The 19,727-nt window shown below is 31.9% G+C and overlaps 1 protein-coding gene across 2 annotated transcripts in view; it reads left to right on the top strand.

Moving 5' to 3' along the window:
• Positions 1-19,219, top strand: part of LOC125071303 (atrial natriuretic peptide receptor 1) — a 141,978-nt gene extending 122,759 nt beyond the window's left edge. For both annotated transcript variants that reach the window (XM_047681493.1, XM_047681494.1), the window contains 11 exons: positions 518-599; positions 8,850-8,973; positions 9,183-9,509; positions 9,830-9,989; positions 11,670-11,828; positions 11,937-12,102; positions 12,489-12,638; positions 13,003-13,195; positions 13,556-13,730; positions 18,043-18,233; positions 18,312-19,219. In XM_047681493.1, coding sequence (XP_047537449.1) covers positions 518-599; positions 8,850-8,973; positions 9,183-9,509; positions 9,830-9,989; positions 11,670-11,828; positions 11,937-12,102; positions 12,489-12,638; positions 13,003-13,195; positions 13,556-13,730; positions 18,043-18,233; positions 18,312-18,911 — 2,327 coding nt within the window. In that variant the 3' untranslated portion in view covers positions 18,912-19,219. The remainder of the gene's footprint in view (positions 1-517; positions 600-8,849; positions 8,974-9,182; positions 9,510-9,829; positions 9,990-11,669; positions 11,829-11,936; positions 12,103-12,488; positions 12,639-13,002; positions 13,196-13,555; positions 13,731-18,042; positions 18,234-18,311) is intronic.
• Positions 19,220-19,727: the final 508 nt, after the last annotated feature.

The following is a 19,727-nucleotide window of genomic DNA, read 5'->3' as shown; positions in this document are numbered from 1 at the left end:
CTCATAAAGAGATATACTAGCTAAAGAGACCCCAACCACTAGCCAAAAAAAAACCCAACCAAAAGGAACCCCGTTCGTAACAATAAATTAACAATGATCTTTAATAATTATTTTTTGTTATCGATATTTGTAACAGTTACTGCTTGTTATTCGTGTCCCTAGCGTCCGACCGATGTAACATTGTATAAGCGTCTATTATTTTCAGTGTTTCTATTTTTTAAATTATACATTGAAGCAATAAAAAGTCTTAAAAGTTTCGGATAGCGCTCGAATCTTTAGAGACTTTTGTATAACAAGTTTTTATTTTTCTATTTTAAAATAATTAAATTAAGAAAATAATATGTTCGTCATTGCAAAGTTATGTCGATCAGAAAAATTTACATGTGTCAAAAAGATCAAGCTAACTTGTACAGGGTATAGTCAATTGTAAACTGTCGAAAGAATATTAACTAACTGTATTTACGGTATGATGACATCCAATCAGTACGCATATATTAATGCAATATTTTTGTTCCAGCTCTCCCGGTTTACGCCATATTGAGTATCGTGCTGAGTTCCGTCGTCGTGATCCTGGCTATCCTATCAGTATTTATATACAGGTAAAAACTATTTATATATTCTAATTATATATTAAGTATCAATAGCTCAATGGTTTACGGGCCGCCTAGCGATGTGAATAGTCGCAGGCTTGATACTGACCCCTTGGGCTATTGTCGTCCCCATTCCTAGCACAAGCTTTAAACTTAATTAAACGAATTAAACGGGTAAATAAAAATGCTGCTATCTTTTAAAAAATTTATATATTTTATTAGCTGCGGCTTATGACTCGATCCGGCGAAGCACGACGTTACTATGAAATACTTAAATAGTCCCAGTTATGTACATTATTTAAGACACCTCATATAGGTTTATTTCTAGCAAATTTATTGGTATTACAGATATAAATAGTGATAACATAACGAATTAAAAAAAAAGAACTTAGGATTTAATAAACAAAACCAGTGACAGGCATGACAAATTTACTTGGTGTTAAGACTCTTCAAGGTCGTTTGGGAACACACTTGTCATATAATACAATAATCAGTAGCAATACTTAGTATTATTGTATTCCAGTTTGAAGGGTCAATAAACCAGTAACCACAGGCACAAGGGATATAACATATCAATACCCAAAGTTTGTCGGTGCGTTGGTTATGAAAGTAATGGATACAATTTCAAACGGTGTCATGGTATTGGGGCAGTGCCACATGCCAACAAATGTCCCAATGGCCTGCCAAAGATATGAGCTAAATACACAGGTCTTATTATATATACAAGTGTGTATGGAAAAACACATGTGCACCCTCTATTACCCCACTAAGTTAAATATACTGTCCACTTCGTGGCGGAAGGAAGCGGATGCTTTAAAAGAATAAAGAAGAAAAAAAAGCAACGTAATTTCGTACAACTTTAATGGGATTTTAAATTATCGGCACCGTTGAAGAATTAACAAACTTATAATAGAAAATTCTCCACGCTCGGGAAATGTTCTCCTTTATTATAAACCTCAACATTGGGTCTTTTTATAATTATCTATTGTATGTAAAAGCTTTTTAATATTGTGTTAAGGCATACCCACGTCTTGAACTAACGGATAAGTGTCAATAGTGCAATGGTTTATGGACCGCCTAGGGTTGTCAAAATTTGCAGGATTAAATTCAATCCTTAGGCTATTGTCGTCTGCTCACAAGTGATAAGCTTAAAAGAAGGGGTAAATAGGAATATTAGTAATTTCTTAATTAACTTGAGGCCAGCAATGCCCCTGTTCTTCAAAAAAAAAGTACTTAAAACTTATTCCACAACGCTTCACCGATATGGGTCGCTCGATGAAAAAAGGCAAATTATTCACCGAAGTACAATTCAGCGATTTCATTTAATATATGAATCTTTTCTAATTGGTCCATCTTAGCTTCTCACTGTTGAACCTGTATCCACAAATTCAACCGCCCACTTTATAAATAAAAAAATATCCAGTTTATCGAACTATTATAATTGTTTAACACTCATCTTTGAACGATCGTTACCATAATTTTTTTTTTAAGACAGTCAAAGAGAAGAATAAAAAAATAAATGATAAAATAATATATTCTTGAGATAATATTGAGAGTTATTTCATCAATTTAACTTAAAAGTGTGTATATTATTTGGAAGTTAATTAAATGAAATACAATTAAATAAATATAAATATATAAATACGATTAAAAAAATAACAATAAAATGAATAAATTAAATATACACGAAAAATGTGTTAATGAATATGCTAAATACATCGTAACGCCTTTTTGACATAAAACTTGCGCGGAGAGAGAATTATTTAAGATCGAATGTCAAATGTGATACTTAACTTCAGAGTCTTGTGATGTCACACGGTCAAAAATCTAGCAGAAAGACTTATTTACGAGCATTAAGAAAAAATTATCAAAGTTGAATTTGATAGTAACGTTACATGTAACGTAACTGACATAAAAAAAATCACTTCTGTGTGTTCGATTATGTCTACATGTAGCGTTTGAAAATAATGTATCTACACCGTCATTTCCATGTGTTACGGAAAGAAAATTGCGTGAAGACATCTGCATATGTGTTATAAAATTTTCTACACTAATAATTAAGTCGTCCGAAGCACAGTAAAGCAACCCACGATATAAGCTTAGGAAAAGAAATACCCCATTGTTGCATAGCAAGCATTATTACTATAGGCCCACAATGTGATCTTACCCAAAGTTTATTATAAGCATTTAATTACCCATACTGAATAATCCTTTTAACGAAACAATAAGAAGCATCGCAATTGCACAGGAACACAGTCGACTATGAATTAAATAACTAAGATATGATGATGAGTCTTCGCAAAAAGACTATGCGTGAGATATTATTCTCAGAGGTTCTCTGTTTGCTCAAGAACAGCTGCATTTTCTCTTTTTTCACTGTCATTATCCGATGGGATCAATCCGATACGATCACAAAAGAGTTAAGGCACTGGGACAAGGATTTTACGTGCATGATAGCACCTTGCCAACTTTTAAACTCAAATCTATATTACTGAAAAAATATCCATATAAATGCCCAATATTTCCTTCTAAGCTTGATGGTTCAGTTCTCTATATTGGTAGCACATCAGTGATGTAAGAAATGGTGATTAGATAAAGCATCGATGGCTATCGATGGTGGTGACCATTTACCATCAGGTGGCATAAAACCCCCTGCCCTCTATATCCAAAGCCTTATACGCCTTCTGCTAGACAAATAAGGCCAATATAACGTCGATTGTGACAAAATCTTAATAAAGACCGCATTTTGTGAATTTTAAATTATTTTAAATAAATTATACCTTTAAAGATCTTTCCGATGTTACGAATAAATATGTCTCAATTTGCTAGCGAAAGGAATAAATTTCGTTGAACATTTCAAATAAATTATTTCTATGGGAAATTTATTTTTAATCAATATGCAACGAATTTTTATTGAAAATAAAATAAACGTAATTTTATTAAACGTTTTAGAATATTTAACATTTATAAATATTCATTTTATAATTATTAAAAAGATATTTCTTTTTTTTTTAATTTTTAATTCCTTTGATTCTGATAAATGTATAATTTTCTGAATAAAAATTAAAAAAAAGTGTTATCAGAGTATTGGTGATGTCGAGGCACAGTCGTAGTGAAGATTCATGACGATATATGGGAAGCTATTCGTGTAATGATATTGAATTTGCCTTCACGATACGAAACACGGCTAAACCTGAACTAAAATAAATTGCCCATATCAATCGAAGGTAATTTCGTGTATAGGAGGTTCTCACGAAAACAATTTCAACGAATCTACCGTTATATAAGTTTTTGAGCTTTCATCCGATAGATAGGTTTTACAGCCGGCTTTCTATTAGTGAAATCTTTTGTTTGAATAACACTAGAACCATTTCTCTATGTCAACTATCAGGTCCAATCTTAATCACTACGAGCTTAATCCACTGGAACATACACAAAATCGAAATTGTTCCAGCCGCTTAGAAGGAATTCACTAACACACGCAACAACACAAGCATGCACATATAGACAAGAATAATATTTATACGTATATACAGGCCAAATTTTATTTATTGTTGCTAAGTGCTGTAGGTATACTCGTAGCTTTGAAATTGTATCCGTGCGAAGCCGGGGCGGATCGATGGTTATTTTTTTACATTAACAGCCTGTAAATTTCTCAATTTTGGGCTAAAGGCCTCCTCTCCATTTGAGGAGAAGGTTTGGAGCATATTTCACCACGCTCCTCCAATGCGGGTTGGTGGATACACATGTTGCAGAATTTCGTTGAAGTTAGACACATGCCGGTTTCCTTACAATGTTTTCAAATTCCAATTGAGTGGTGCTTGCCTGGGTTTGTACCCGCAATCATCGGTTAAGATGCACGCGTTATAACCACTGGGCCATCTCGGCTCAGATCATATCGCTAGTTTATTTATACTTTATTACACATGTGTAAAGAACGAGTGACGTTAGAGAAAAAAAATGTGTGAAGACGGTGTAATAGCATATATATCTCATAGATAAGTTTTGATGAATGTAAATTAAGAGACTATGTGGCATTCGTCCATTATATTTGGTAGCGTTCTGTGCAAGCCCGCTGTGGTACCACCCACTCTACATATATTCTACCACCAAACAGCAATATTTAGTATTGTTGAGTTCGAGTATGATGAGCCAGTGTAACTACAGGCACAAGGGACATAACATCCCAGCTCCCAAGGTTCGTGGCGCATCGGCAATGTAAAGATGGTTAATATGGCCTTTACTGTCCGCCTACCTATATCATAATATATATTCTGAATGATTTCGGCCCCAGCGACCAGTTAAGACATATTATAGTGCATTTTAGTACAAACAGGGGCACTCTATTCCCACACAACGTAATCCCATTGGACGTCAAATCCGACACTACCGGTAAGTATTCAGGTGCAGGACCAGCGGCTTTATTTTATTTCGAATAGATGATTATAGCAACGTCCATTTATAAATACTAGTGAGTCTCCCGCGAAACTTCGGGTTCATTCAAAAGAGTTTTTAGGAGTTCAGGCGCCATGATTTTTTTAATATCAAATAGTATATGTATAGATCAGTTAGTATGTTTAAGTTTTCATTTATTTTTCTTATACAGCCGTAGCACCGCTCTCTAAAATTAATTATTTGTTAAATCGTAACAATTTAGTAAATAGCAATCAAGAATATTCTTTAATTTTCTGCACGTATACGGCTCTTCAAAATGAGACCATAGCCGACTTCTTATATGCAGCCATCGTCGGCTAATCACTGGGACAAAAATCGGCTAACACTATTATTAATATATAACATATAGATATTTATATACATATATAATACTATGTAAAAGCTTTACATATGCTTATTTACCTATAAATGCATATAAGAATAAATAATTAATTTTAAAGAATATTTATCGATATTTTAAATAGTGATATCATTTAAATAATTTAAAATCTTGACATGGTAACTAAGTATTTAAATTTAAATACTTATATTTATTATAGTATTTTTATCGTTCGTTCTGTTTGTCGTAAACTAACGATATGTTTATGTCTAGTAATAACTAGCGAGCCGACCCGGTTTCGCGCGTACAATTTATAAATATAGTAAATAAGAAAATATGTGCTTAGAAAAATAGTAAGTATATTTATGTTCTAACTTTTATTTATTTGTAAGTGTAGGTTTTTTAGCACTTCTTAAATTAAAAATATGAATACTAGATTTTTTTATCTGCCAAGGTTAAAACTTAATTGTTACGGCTGTTTAACTGACTTCCCGTTTCGCAGCTAATGATTATATTTTGATGTACGTAATTTGAATTTGGAGATATCTCCTAAAGTTAATTCGATTTATAAAAAACAATTTGACCTTCATTAAAAGTCTTAAGTAAATAATATAGATATATAAATATATCTTCTTTCTTTTCTTCTTAGAAAAATTCTTGCCGCTATTTTTCATCAGAATCTACTTACGGAACCCGTGGTATCTTTAATTCAACACTGTAACTTGATTCAAAAGCGTTATATGAGCCTTCTTGAATAAACATTTTTTTTTTCGTTTGATTTGATTTAGTTGTTATGAGTTTACTTAGAAGATACATACTGTTACGGAATTTTTTATAAGCATTATATACACCTAAAATTTTCTAGCATAGTCAAAGTCAAAGTCAAAGTCAAAAATCTTTATTCAATATAGAAGTGTTTGCACTTGCTTATTGATTGTCAAAAATCTACCACCGGTTCGGAATTTAGCACCTCGGACCTGAGAAGAACCGGCGAAAGAAACTCAGCGGGATATATTTTTTTTTCATTTTTTTTAACCATTTTCCATGTAGGTACAATGATAAGTATATATTAGTTGTTTAAAACAGCCTGGAGGCGATCATTTCATTCCCAAGGTGTGCAGTCAACTAAAAAGTCATTAGTGTTGTAATATCCTTTAGCACACAAACGCTCTTTAACGACTCTTTTGAATTTTATAATTGAATAATTTTGAACGTTTTCTGGGATCCTGTTGTAAAAACGTATACATTGCCCCAAAAAAGAGTTACTAACCCTGTGTAATCGGGTACTTGGAGTAACAAGTTTATTCTTGTTCCTAGTGTTAATAGAATGTACGTCACAATTTCTGGGAAAATCATTTATGTTTTTGCGTACATACAATCGTATGAAAATATATTTTTTGGTTAAATCACCACTACAGTTCTTTGAAAATATTATAAATAATCACCAATAATATATATACAAACATTCCTCATTAGTGAATACTTCATCAAATTGTAAGCTATCAAAAGATTCGGAGCTATTCAGTTCAGAATAAATAGCTTAGTCGCAATAGTTCGATAGTTTTAAATATTTTAAGTTAGGTTAGGTTATATTTACAATTTCTAAGGAGAGCTCCGACGAGCCACGTGCGGATCATTACGCGGGAAGAACAGCCTCTGCGATACGTGCCGAGGTTGGCCACTGCAATGGTTTTACTGGGTAGGAATCTCACATAACCCGGCTTCCATGAACTCCATCCCCCAGGGGCTCGGGTACCTTGATTGTTTTCATGACGACAATGCTTGTTATATTAAAAGTAATATGCGGTGCTCATAATTATCCGACATTAAGCAGTCTGGCTTGGTTTATAATGAACTAACGATTTTAACAATTTAAATTAAACGGTGACATTTACAAATATATTGTGAAGTCTCCGTATAATTTTAGCGACATAAATTTTGTTTATTCAATTACATTCTATTTTTGTATGACAAGTACCGTAATTAATTAAATTTCATTTTAAATAGTCGTTCGTTTGATTTAAATCGTTTCGTCTTTTTACCATTAAAGAATACGGATTCGAATAATGGCCCAGTGGATAATAAATTAATCTAAATCGGAGATTGAGGGTTTGAAGTGCAAGCAATTATGAATTTTCATATTCTTCATTAGTGATTATAATGATTCTCGTGAGGAAAACTACACGCAGAAATCTGCATGTATCAGATTAAAATCTTCCACTTGTGTATCCACCACGAGCCGAGATGGCCCAATGGCTAGAATGCGTGCACTTAAAACCGGTGATTGCTGGTTCAAACCGAGGCAAGCACCACTGAATTTTCATGTGCTAAATTTGTGTTAATAATTCATCTCGTGCTCGACGGTGAAGGAAAACATCGCGAGGAAACCTGCATGTGTCTAATTTCAACGATATTCTGCCTTTTGAATCCCACCCGCATTGGAGCAGCATGGTGGAATATGTTCCAAATCTTCTCTTCAAAGGGAGATGAGGCCTAAGCCCAGCAGTGGGAAATTTACAGGCTGTTAATGTTGTAATGCTGTGTATCCACCATCGTCTTACAAATAAGCGTCCAGCGAAGGTTTTGTCAGCTTTATCAGTTTGTCCAGCCGTGGAATATTTACAGGAATTACTTTTTTTTTAGTTTAAATACGGTTTAAGGATTGAAATCGAATGCTAATTTTGAATAATCATGCCATCCACATACAAATAAAATTATTAATAAATGTTTGTGTTCTTCACTCATAACGATATATCTACAATCCTCTATTTCTATGATGATGTTATCCTGACCAAATTCTACAACGGCACTCCCGAGGAACACTAGGCAACTTCGCAGAATATATTATGGAGGAGCACTCTTTATTCCTTCGACGCAAGACAAACGGCTTTAAGTGCTTTCTGAGGCACATGAGTTAACACACTTCCAATTTCTAGACTCCAGACTGAGAGACTAGAGAATTTCTCAAGAAATACCTTTTAATTGGCCTCTCTTGGAGTTTGAACCCCCTCGTGATCAACAGCTATATATCTACATATCCGGATCTCTAGCCAATACGGTAAACAGGCACCTTTTTAGCCCTATTATGAAGAAGAAAGTTAACAGAGAAGAAAGTGTGGCATTCGTTACTTAAACTTTGTAATAATAGTATCTTATAGGCAGAATAGCAAGTGAATACGATAATGTTGAAAGGAAGGGAAGTTAGCTATATATTATAAACTTTGTTAATAATTATAAGCAAGAGCCAAGATATATAGAATACGCAGACTTAACCGAATCATAATTAATGTCTTAATTTAATTAGAATAAGAAAAAGACACGAATATTTTACAAAGGAAAAAAGAATTCAGCGTTTCTATTTATATATGTATAAGTCCAGTATCAAGTAAGACAGTTTTATGAGCAGATTTTGTATAGCATCTCATCTCAAACTATTTTTGTGGTTGTCAATTGAAGGTATTTAATTTTAACTTTTCGTTACACAGACATTACAAACTTGAGGCTGAGATAGCAATGATGACCTGGAGAGTCAGCTGGAGTGACGTTTTACTTCCCGGTGGGCGGCTCCGGGGTAGCATACATTCATTGGCTCGAAGGTACAGCTCTGGGGTGAGTTTTGATTGTATTTATGTTATTACTACGAGAAATACCTGGAAAATTTAAAAATATGTCAATTATTTCAGACTATCAACCGAAACCAACTAGATACCTTAATCAATCAGTATCGTTTTGTTTATTTTTATGTTAGACGCCCCCCACCCCTTACGATTTTAATTTAATTCAATGGAATAGTATTTTCTAATTCAAGTATTTTTCAGACTGCTTATTCCGATGAAGCAACTTCTCTTGCTGGAGATCGTCAAGTATACGCCCCTTGTGGTTTTTACAAAGGCTGCAGGGTCGCTATAAAGAAGGTTGACAAACAGAGGATCGATTTGACGAGACCACTTCTTCTGGAACTCAAGAAAATGAAAGACTTGGAACATGATCATCTTGCAAGATTTTACGGAGCCTGTGTAGACCCGCCACATTGCTGTCTCCTAACAGAATACTGTCCAAAAGGTTCTCTACAAGATATTTTGGAGAACGATACTATCAAATTAGATTGGATGTTCAAAGTTAGCTTGATGCATGACATTGTAAAGGTAAGTTAGAACAAAGTTAGAACACGCCCAACTTAGATTTATGAGAATGTTTGTGTCACTTGAGAAATTGTTTTCAATTTGCCATCGTCTTGACAAAACAAAACTATAAATATTTAAATATCGAACAAATAATAAAAAAAAAGAATAATGACTAGATACACAAGCTATTTAAGATAGCTAAGAATCTTGATAAAAAAATGAGTCAAAAAAAACCAAATCGATTCGGTCTCAGACTATTTTGCAATCGAATTTACATTTTATATTTTTAGAACAGCATTTATGTTTTATAATTATGTTTTATGTAAATTTATTCCGTTTAGGGAATGCATTATCTACACAGCAGTGACATAAGATCCCACGGTGCCTTGACGTCGAGTAACTGCGTCGTGGATTCTCGTTTCGTTTTGAAAATAACCGATTTCGGCTTGAATGCTCTGAGGACATCGGAGAAAGACAATCGAGCTCACAGCTATTGGACTCGTAAGATTCTTTTCATATAATATCAATCAATCAATCAATCAAAATATACTTTATTCAAGTATGCTATTACAAGCACTTTTGGATCGTCATTTAACAAAATATTTAAAGTAAAGCTACCACCGGTTCGGAATATAGATCTACCGAGACCAACTCTTCGAATGTTATATGGATTTGAATGTTTGCAAATTTCTTTGAAAGTAGTCGATTTTATTTTATTATATTATTAACTTTTAGTATAGAATAATTTCTTAGCTTTTTTTGCTTATCTATCGATCTTGATTTGAATGCGATTCTATAAATGAATTACTAATGATTATTCTGCATTAAATGATTAATCCGAGAAACACACGCTGTATATAAATTCGATTCGTTAAATTTGAATTAATTTGTCATTACGAACAATAAAATTATATATTAAATAAAATTACGGATATATATAGATTTAAATATTTGACCTTTCTTTTAGGAAACACACAGCAGAAGTGATAAATATGAATATTAATGTGTAAAATTCAAAGTTATTTAACACTTTTGGTCTTAATTATTATTTAAACACAGCATTTGCAAATTAATTACTGCTCAACTTTAAATTTAAATAAAAATCTTACATATACGTGATAAATATTGGACGAAACTTGAAAAAAATAGTCTAATTTCAACAATACAATTTTAATTAACGTAGTTATATACCATCGTGTAAGCTCCCCTGGTAAGATACCACCAAATCATCACATATTCGTTGCTCAACAGCAATACAAGTATTCTTATGTTACGATTTGGAGGTCAAGTGAGGTAGTGTAACAGGAAAAAGAGATATAATATCCAAAGGGACGATACACAGCCTGTGCCTACTGACCTATCGACCTATCAGGTGCACCATTTGTCTGCCTGACTGTCTGCTTAACTATATTACATCATAAAAAAAAAAGAACAAATTCCTCAGCTGACAGGTTTTTGGACATGATCTTATCAGAAAATATTTTAGAACACTGAATTGAATTATTAAAATGAGGCACTCGTCAAAAATATAAACCTAAGATATAATAGACTAGGTAAAAATGCTAATATATACTTAATGGATGGAGACTAACCTAACTCAACAGATTTTTTAGTAAAGTTCAATGTTCTTTTAAAAATTCAAGGCTTTTAAAATATAAGATAGAATAATATATAATTCGCATTTGAGGTATTTAAATAAAGTGTTATTTACTAATAATCGCTTCCTCTTCGAATGAAAATGGTTTTTTTAAATAATTTTTAAAATAAATTACAATTTTTTTCTGGTTAGAAGTAAACACTTAAAGTCTGGCTTTTAAAATGATTCATTGTATTTTGTTGGTTTATTTATTTTTTTATTTGTGTGGGATTATATTGCTTAGGAACATCTATATAAAATTTTCAAATACGTGATCCAGTGTAGTTCACCGGTCTAGGTTTAATGGATTTACATGTGACAGAATTTTATTCGACAAATCCGGTTTAGGAATGGAATTTTTTCACCGCTGAGGACAAGATACGTTATAAATATTACTTAAGGAGATGAAAACTCTGTAATTCATGCTAATATTTGATCCACAATTTTTTCTTTAAAATAAATATGACAATATACTTTATGCTTAAATCAATAATATTAAATTCACTATGCAGGACCTTCCCACTTAATTTTAAACATTTCTTTAGGTCGTCTTTGGACTTCACCAGAACTTCTCCGTTTATCTGATCCACCCCCAGAAGGAACCCAGAAAGCCGATGTATATTCATTTGGTATTATAATGCACGAGATCGTTAATAGACAAGGAGTATTTTGGCTTGGACCAGGGATTGATTTGTCCCCCAAAGGTAAAATTACATTCATTTAAACACTTAAATTTTCCTGTTTAGAAACTCCAAAAGATTTCGTTGATTCCGAATATATGATTAATAATAAATCTTATTATGTTGTTATAGAGATAGTAGATGCGATCATAGGTAGCGGTCTTCGTCCAAACACAACGTATACCAGATCCTGTGAAGCCGACGATGCTGCTGATCTCATGCGGCGATGTTGGGCAGAGGAGCCCACTGAAAGACCAGACTTTGGACACTTGAAGGGAGCTATTCGTCGCCTCAATAAGTAATATTTATGTACATAAAGCATTGGTCATGGATTTCTACTTTGATCAATTTTAGTTGCGAGTTTTGCAAGAATAAAACAAGTTTAGAATTTAGGCAATCATAATTATTTGAAGTATTTAAAAAAAGTAAATTAAACGCCAGCATGTAAACGTCCCGCTGCTGGAAAGATAGTATTTTAGGCGATACGTAAAAAAAATATTGTATTTTTTATTTTGATAATCTTTTTACTGGTCAATTTACTTTTATTACGATCGTGCAAACGTCAATAATATCAAATGCTACAATTTTATCTGTTTCTCTTAATTTTGCTTCGTACACAGTTTTGTTAATAATAATTATATATTGTCATCTTGTGCTGTGTTAATAAGTTTATTTTCGTTTCAGAACTCAAGAAAGTAGTAATATTTTAGATAATTTGCTTTCTCGTATGGAACAATACGCTAATAACTTAGAATCATTGGTAAGCGAACGCACACAGGACTATTTGGAAGAGAAGAAAAAGTGCGAGGAATTGTTGTACCAGTTACTACCAAAGTAAGTATCCTGCCTCTTCCCGTTATGACCAATTTTATAAGACGAATTTGCTTGTCTAAATTATATTTAAAGCGAAGTAAATATTAGAATGCTGGGAGACTTCTGTTGAGCAGAAGATTTGGGATTTATTCCACCATTCTGCTGCAATACGGATGGATTTGGTAGAATTTCATCCAATTTCACGATGATTTCCTTCACTGCCCAGCATGATAATAATTTTAAGCACAAATTGAACACACGAAAATATAGTGTGTAAATTTACCAAAGTTTGATAATGTCACCCATATTTCTTAAGAACTTGGGCATTATATATATAAAAAAATATTATGAAGATTATTGTCATATTTAACAATTTTGTTAATAGGTCAGTAGCCTCTCAATTGATCAACGGGGAGTCTGTAGTTGCTGAAACATTTGAACAAGTAACCATATACTTTTCTGATATCGTCGGATTCACGGCACTATCCGCAACATCAACCCCTATGCAAGTCGTCGATTTGCTCAACGATTTGTACACGTGTTTCGATTCTATCGTTGAGAACTATGATGTATATAAGGTCAGTTCTTACATCGGTATTACATAAATAATTATAAGGAACAAGGTATTGCATTTGTCAGGTAATTTTCAGATTAAAATTCATTCGAAAATACAAATACGGGCTCAATTCTTTTAATTTGAGGTATTTTCAAACTAGTCTTTAGTCGACGTGTCCGAATAACATAAGTTAATTGATAGATAAGATTTTCAATTTCATATACATAATGAACCTGTCCTTTTAGCTTAATTTGATTTGTAAATTAATTAGGTATTAAAAAATCGATTTGAGAATATAACAAAGTTATTAATGAGGCAAAAAATCCTTTATTGTTTACTAAAGTGGTATGGTATGATGTTGATGAATAAGTGATAATTTCAGGTGGAAACGATAGGTGACGCGTATATGGTAGTTTCTGGTCTACCGGAACGCAATGGCACTCGGCATGCTTGTGAAGTAGCTCGCATGGCACTTGCGCTTTTGAACGCTGTACGGCGCTTCAAAATCAGACACCGGCCGCTTGATCAGCTGAAGCTACGTATTGGATTGCATTCTGGTGAGATATAATTTATTATATGTTAATGTTTTCTGTTGTTATGGTTGAAAAAACAACTCAGGATATAAGAATAAGAAAATTTTCGATTATAATATAAAACTTATTCAGTAATATATTATATACAGATTTAAATACGATATAATATCATAATTTTGAAAGTGTCTCTGTATGTTACAATCTCACGGCGATACCTCATAACAGATAACATATATCAGTTAAGAGGTAGGCGCAGTAAGTTCGAGCCCAGACACATTGAGAAAATAATTGAACATAATAATAATTTATTTTAATAAAAATTAATCTTTATATAATATACATACCAAAAATCACAACACAGCTAATAGATATGAGGCTACTGTTTAATTTCATTTACCCAATGAACCGGCGAAAGAAACTCAGCGGGATATATTTTTTTTTTTTTTTAAACGCGAATTCCGCGTTATCAATGTCGCAACTTCAACTAGTATCGTATAATGTGGTTACTTAGAAGGATCGTAAACGAGTACTAGGTAGTATTAGGCAACAATATATTATCCCAAGTTATAAGAAGAAATGATATTTTACGTAGTTATAAATAAATTTCAGAAAGGACTATTTAACTTGGCACAAATTTAGATCTCACTTCTTTTGTCATTGAAGACAACAACCAAGATATATATTATAATATTTAACTTGGCTCTCATTTTTACATTTATGTTTTTGATGGGATATTACATTACAAAATATATTTTTCATTTTTTGAATTAAACTCGCTGTTAACAAAAACATTGTAATTTTCCATAGGTGAACTTATAGTTACGTTTATATGTATAATATCTGTTTTTATCAGAAAATTATCGTCGAAATCCTTTTTTAATTATATTTGCATAATTGTTGAAACTTGAATTATAATTCGTATAAAAAATAATTACTTGTTAATTCATCACTTTAGATCTAGAACTTGTACTGGTGTTAATTTTACATTTAATTAATCCTGTTCTCAAATTGACGTTTTAAATTACAAGTCTTTTTTAATATTTTTATTTAATTTGGGAATCTACTAACAAAACAATAATTAAAACCAATTAAATGCCAACCGAACGCCAAAGTTATCGCCTGATATCTGCAACGTAGTTAACAAAATTAAACTATAAAAGTTTGCTCAACTTCAGTAATAATGTATTTGATTTGATTTTGATATATATATATATATATATATATCGTTATGATAATAAACGCGTCGGAATGAATATGAAGCAGTTATTTTTTATATATATTTTTTTATTTGAATTATTGAATTTAAATATAAACACAAAGTCAACTACTTTTATACTAAAAGAAAAAGAGCAAAAAATGTATTAACACGTAATCATCCTCGTTTCAAAATTTTTTTTAGTTAAGTTCTTTTTATGAAATCGGGCTTCATTTTTTTTTTTTTTAAGTAACGGTAACACTTATTTAGTACAAAGTTTGCAAATATAGTTTTCGTTTGATGTTTTCCTTTGACATGGAAATTTTTATTTTATTTTATAATATAGTTTGCTTTATTATTTTCTAGGCTCAGCGTACACTTTATGAAATTTATCAAACTATGTGAACAGCGGATAGAAAACGGCCGAGAACTTTCTTTACTTTGGCGAAACTGTTATAAATAGGCTCGTTTTATATGGTAAAAGTTTACGACGTCATGTTATAAATTTCGCAAAGTCATACTTTCTGGGAAAAGGTATTTTACAAAAAGGTCTACGAGTATATTACAATTTTCTGTTAAAACAATCATTACTAGTTATCGTACAATGTATATTTTCTACGACAAATTCAGAACTATAGTCACTTCGAAAACAGAATTTTAGCATTAGCAGCCTGTAAATTTTCCCACTGCTGGGCTAAAGGCCTCCTCTCCCTATGAGGAGAAGGTTTGGAGCATTTTCCACCACGCTGCTCCAATGCGGGTCGGTGGAATACACATGTGGCAGAATTTCGTTGAAATTAGACACATGTAGGTTTCCTCACGATGTTTTCCTTCACCGCCGAGCACGAGATGAATTATAAACACAAATTAAGCACATGAACATTCAGTGGTGCCTGCCTGGGTTTGAACCCGAAATCATCGGTTAAGATGCACGCGTTCTAACCACTGGGCCATCTCGGCTCATCAATAACAGAATATAATATACAAATAGTACTTTAAATTATCGCTTTTAATCTAACGAACCATTAAATTTATGAAGATTAACCAAATAAAATACAAAAGACTTATGCGATCACAGTGAAGTTTAACCAACAAAACTTATTTATAACATAATTTAATTTAAGTACTAAAAGTTTTAAAAACTTCAAATAAGATTTATGTAAATAATAAAATAATAATAGAAGGCATAAATAATAAAATCGTTCCTTAAAATCCATCAAATACTGACGTGAAATACATGAAACAGAGAATTTAATATTCTCGTGCTATTTATTTATTTTATCGATGCAAACATTTGTCATAAAGACACATTTACTTTGCGAAGTCGGCAACTCGGTGTTATTAGCTTATCTTTACCCCTTGCTTAGTATAGTCATGTCACTGTTCATATCAAAGATAAAATTATTATAAGTCCTGTTTTATTAAAACCATCTCACCTCTGGAAGGATATATTTTGATTATATTTTCCTTATAATTTTTATTAATTACTAGATTTCTTTCTACGCTTCTCTCGGGTTTGTTGTTGGTTATCAGAGATTATTCCACAATATCTTTATAAATTAAAGCATATGTGTTATTTTAATGTATAAGCTATATTATTGTAGTTTTAGCGTGGAAGAATAACAAACATACATATATACAAAGTTTCGCCTTTATGATATTTACATTATATTTTTTACATTAGCAGCCTGTAAATTTCTTACTGCTGGGCTCCTCTCCCTCTTAGGAGCAGGTTTGGAGCATTTTCCACAACGCTGCTCCAATGCGGTTTGGTGGAATACACATGTGGCAGAATTTTGTTGAAATTAGACATGCAGGTTTCCTCACGATGTTTTCCTTCACCGCCGAGCACGAGATCAATTATAAACATAAATTAAGCACATGAAAATTCAGTGGTGCTTGCCTGAGTTTGAACCCGAAATCATCGGTTAAGATGCAAAAGTTCTAACCACTGGGCCATCTCGGCTTTATGATATAGTAAGGATGAAATAAAATAACTCAAATCTACGTACAGAATATAAAGAGATTCTCACGTTTATTTTTATTTACAAACTAATGAGCTTTGATGAATGATGATATATTCGAAAAGCTTGAATAAATAAATAGCTCGCCTGCCACTTAAAAACAGCACTTGAAAATTTACCCTCAATACACGAATGTCTATTGTTTAACTCAAAAAAAAAAAAATTGTGTATAGAATTTACAAAAAAAAAAACACGTTTATATTCACGTTTCTATCGACTTTGTGTTCCTTTCTAGTGTACCACGATATATACAATAAACAAGAAGTTCATAATAGTACAATATTTTTCTATGGCTTTATAACCGTTGAAGCAATATCCATCTTATATAAAAGTACATAAGGATAAATTTCATTTAATATAAATACAAAAAAAAAAACATTGGGGAAATTTTATATGCAAATTGCAAAGTATAAAATAACGAAACGATGCTTTTGAAAAATTCATCGAATAAAAAATCAAAATAGATTTTGGTTGATATAATGTAATTTGAACAAAAAGAGAGGCGTAAAGATCAAACAAAAGATTGAAGGGAAAAAGTATCATGTAAAAAGCTTTGCCTCATAAATAATACATCAGAGGATACCGTAACGATAGGTTTCAGGCAAAGGCAGTGCGCAGTTGTGGAGAAAAAATCATCTAAATTGCTTTTACTTTGAAAAATTTAACTGATGAATGAAAAAAGTCGGATTTGGAATAATCAACACTCAAAAATATTTCGTGTAATCACGTGGTCTATATATTATCATATTGTAACTTTATAACTTAGCCTTGAAGTATTTCTTAAACGAATTTAATTTCCAGAATAATCACTAAAACAAAGATGATCCGGTATTTATTATTATAATTCTTATTGTTCGATTGAATTTGAATTGAATGAATGAATGTGAATTGATGTGAATGAATTGATTGTGTTCAGTCTCATTTTCATATACATATATGTATATATATATATGATTTTTTTTTTAAATATCTTTTTCTTCCTACAATATTACAAGGAGCGCATTTTAGTAAATATATTTAGTAAACGTAAACGTAAAATTATTATTTACTAAATCGAATTAATGCAAATACTAAAATATGTAAAACAGAAATAGAAATTTATTATATTTTGTTGCAGGACCATGTGTGGCTGGTGTCGTCGGTCTTAAAATGCCTCGTTACTGTCTCTTCGGAGATACGGTGAATACAGCGTCAAGAATGGAATCTAATGGCGAAGCACTAAAAATTCACGTTTCGCCGACTACGAAGGCATTGCTTGATAGTTTTGGTACATTCCGATTAGAGTGTAGAGGAGAAGTCGCTATGAAGGTATGTACTAAAAATTTTAAAACAAAAATGAGTTTATTTTGTGATAAAAAAATATTAAATTTTTCTTTTTTTAACCAGGGTAAAGGAGTTCTAGTCACATATTGGTTATTAGGAGAAATTATTGATCCAAATGCACCGAAAGAAAAGGCACCATTACTAAAATTACAAAGTCAGTCAGTAGAGAGTGGGTCACTATCACATCTCACGCCATTCCGACAGCGTATGGATCAAACATCGAGGTCATCGAGCAGAAGGGGTTCAGGAACATTCATACAAAAACAAATAGATATTAGTAAACTGGAGAAAGAAGCTCAGCCTATATTGCAAGTTATTAAGATGCAAAGACAACATTCTGATCCAACTGAGCCCGTAACAAATGGAGTGACAGAGACAGATGATGATAAAACCGTTTCAAATTCAGTATCATTAAATATAAACTCGCTGAATCATAATAACGTGAATCAGACTGGACAGCCTAAAGTTAAACTGAAGGACTGTCAGCTGAACCCAATCGGTAATCATAAACCGAATAAAATAGGCAATAATAATTGGATACCTAAATTACCAACAGCGAGTTCCTTTGATAATGGAGCTAAAAAAGTAAATGAATGCCTCAAAGACTATAGTAGTGTACCTTTATTATCTAAAGCGGAAAAACCAAATGATTCGATTGTATAAGCGCTTATTGGTAGCAAAAACAGTACTTAATTCCTGTCTTATTATTAACGTTGTTATAATTGTATCGCTTAACACGGTTTGTCTCTTTCTAACATTTTAAATGTTATAAAAAAAGAAAGAGATACCATATAATTTAGTGGTACAAATAAAAAAAATTGCTCCACGTTTAATAATAAGAGTAAATGTTAAAAATAAGATTTTTGATTATTAGAATCTTCTAAATGTTCACACGATACTGACACGGCTTCTATCGGATTTGGAATATAATTAAAACAAACCATTAGGTTTGTTTAATGTTTCACTCCTGTGAAATATTTAATTTCATGTTTTTTTTTCAGTTTATGCAGTTTTATATATTATATAGATTACATAGCGTTTATATTTATTTGTGGCTTAACTGTCCTATTTGGAATTGCGTTATTAGATTTTTAATGCTGAAATCACTTCAATCCATACATTCGACTTCCATTAAAATAGAAACAGCTATATTTTTCACGTTAACATCCACCGTTAAGCTTATATTAGAATTATAAGCTACTAAATAAGGCGTTTTATAATATTTTATATTGCATTTTCTTTCACAACCGACCTAAATGTTGTTTCTTTAAGATTGAATTTATTTTTAATATTTATTATAAAATAATAATGAGAATTTGTAAATAATACTTGTTTTTATTTATTGTAGATACTATGGCGTTAATTGTAATTTCATTGTGATCTAGTAGGTGGTGTAATTGTGGTATATGATCATTTGTAAGCAGATGAAAAACAATGTTTTAAAATATAATAGCAAATAAATGAGTGAGAATCGTATAA

This window comes from Vanessa atalanta, chromosome 19, assembly GCF_905147765.1.
Source record: "Vanessa atalanta chromosome 19, ilVanAtal1.2, whole genome shotgun sequence".
NCBI classification, from domain to species: Eukaryota; Metazoa; Arthropoda; class Insecta; order Lepidoptera; family Nymphalidae; genus Vanessa; species Vanessa atalanta.
Note: the sequence above shows the minus strand (reverse complement) of the source record. Positions and strands in the feature narration are given on the sequence as shown.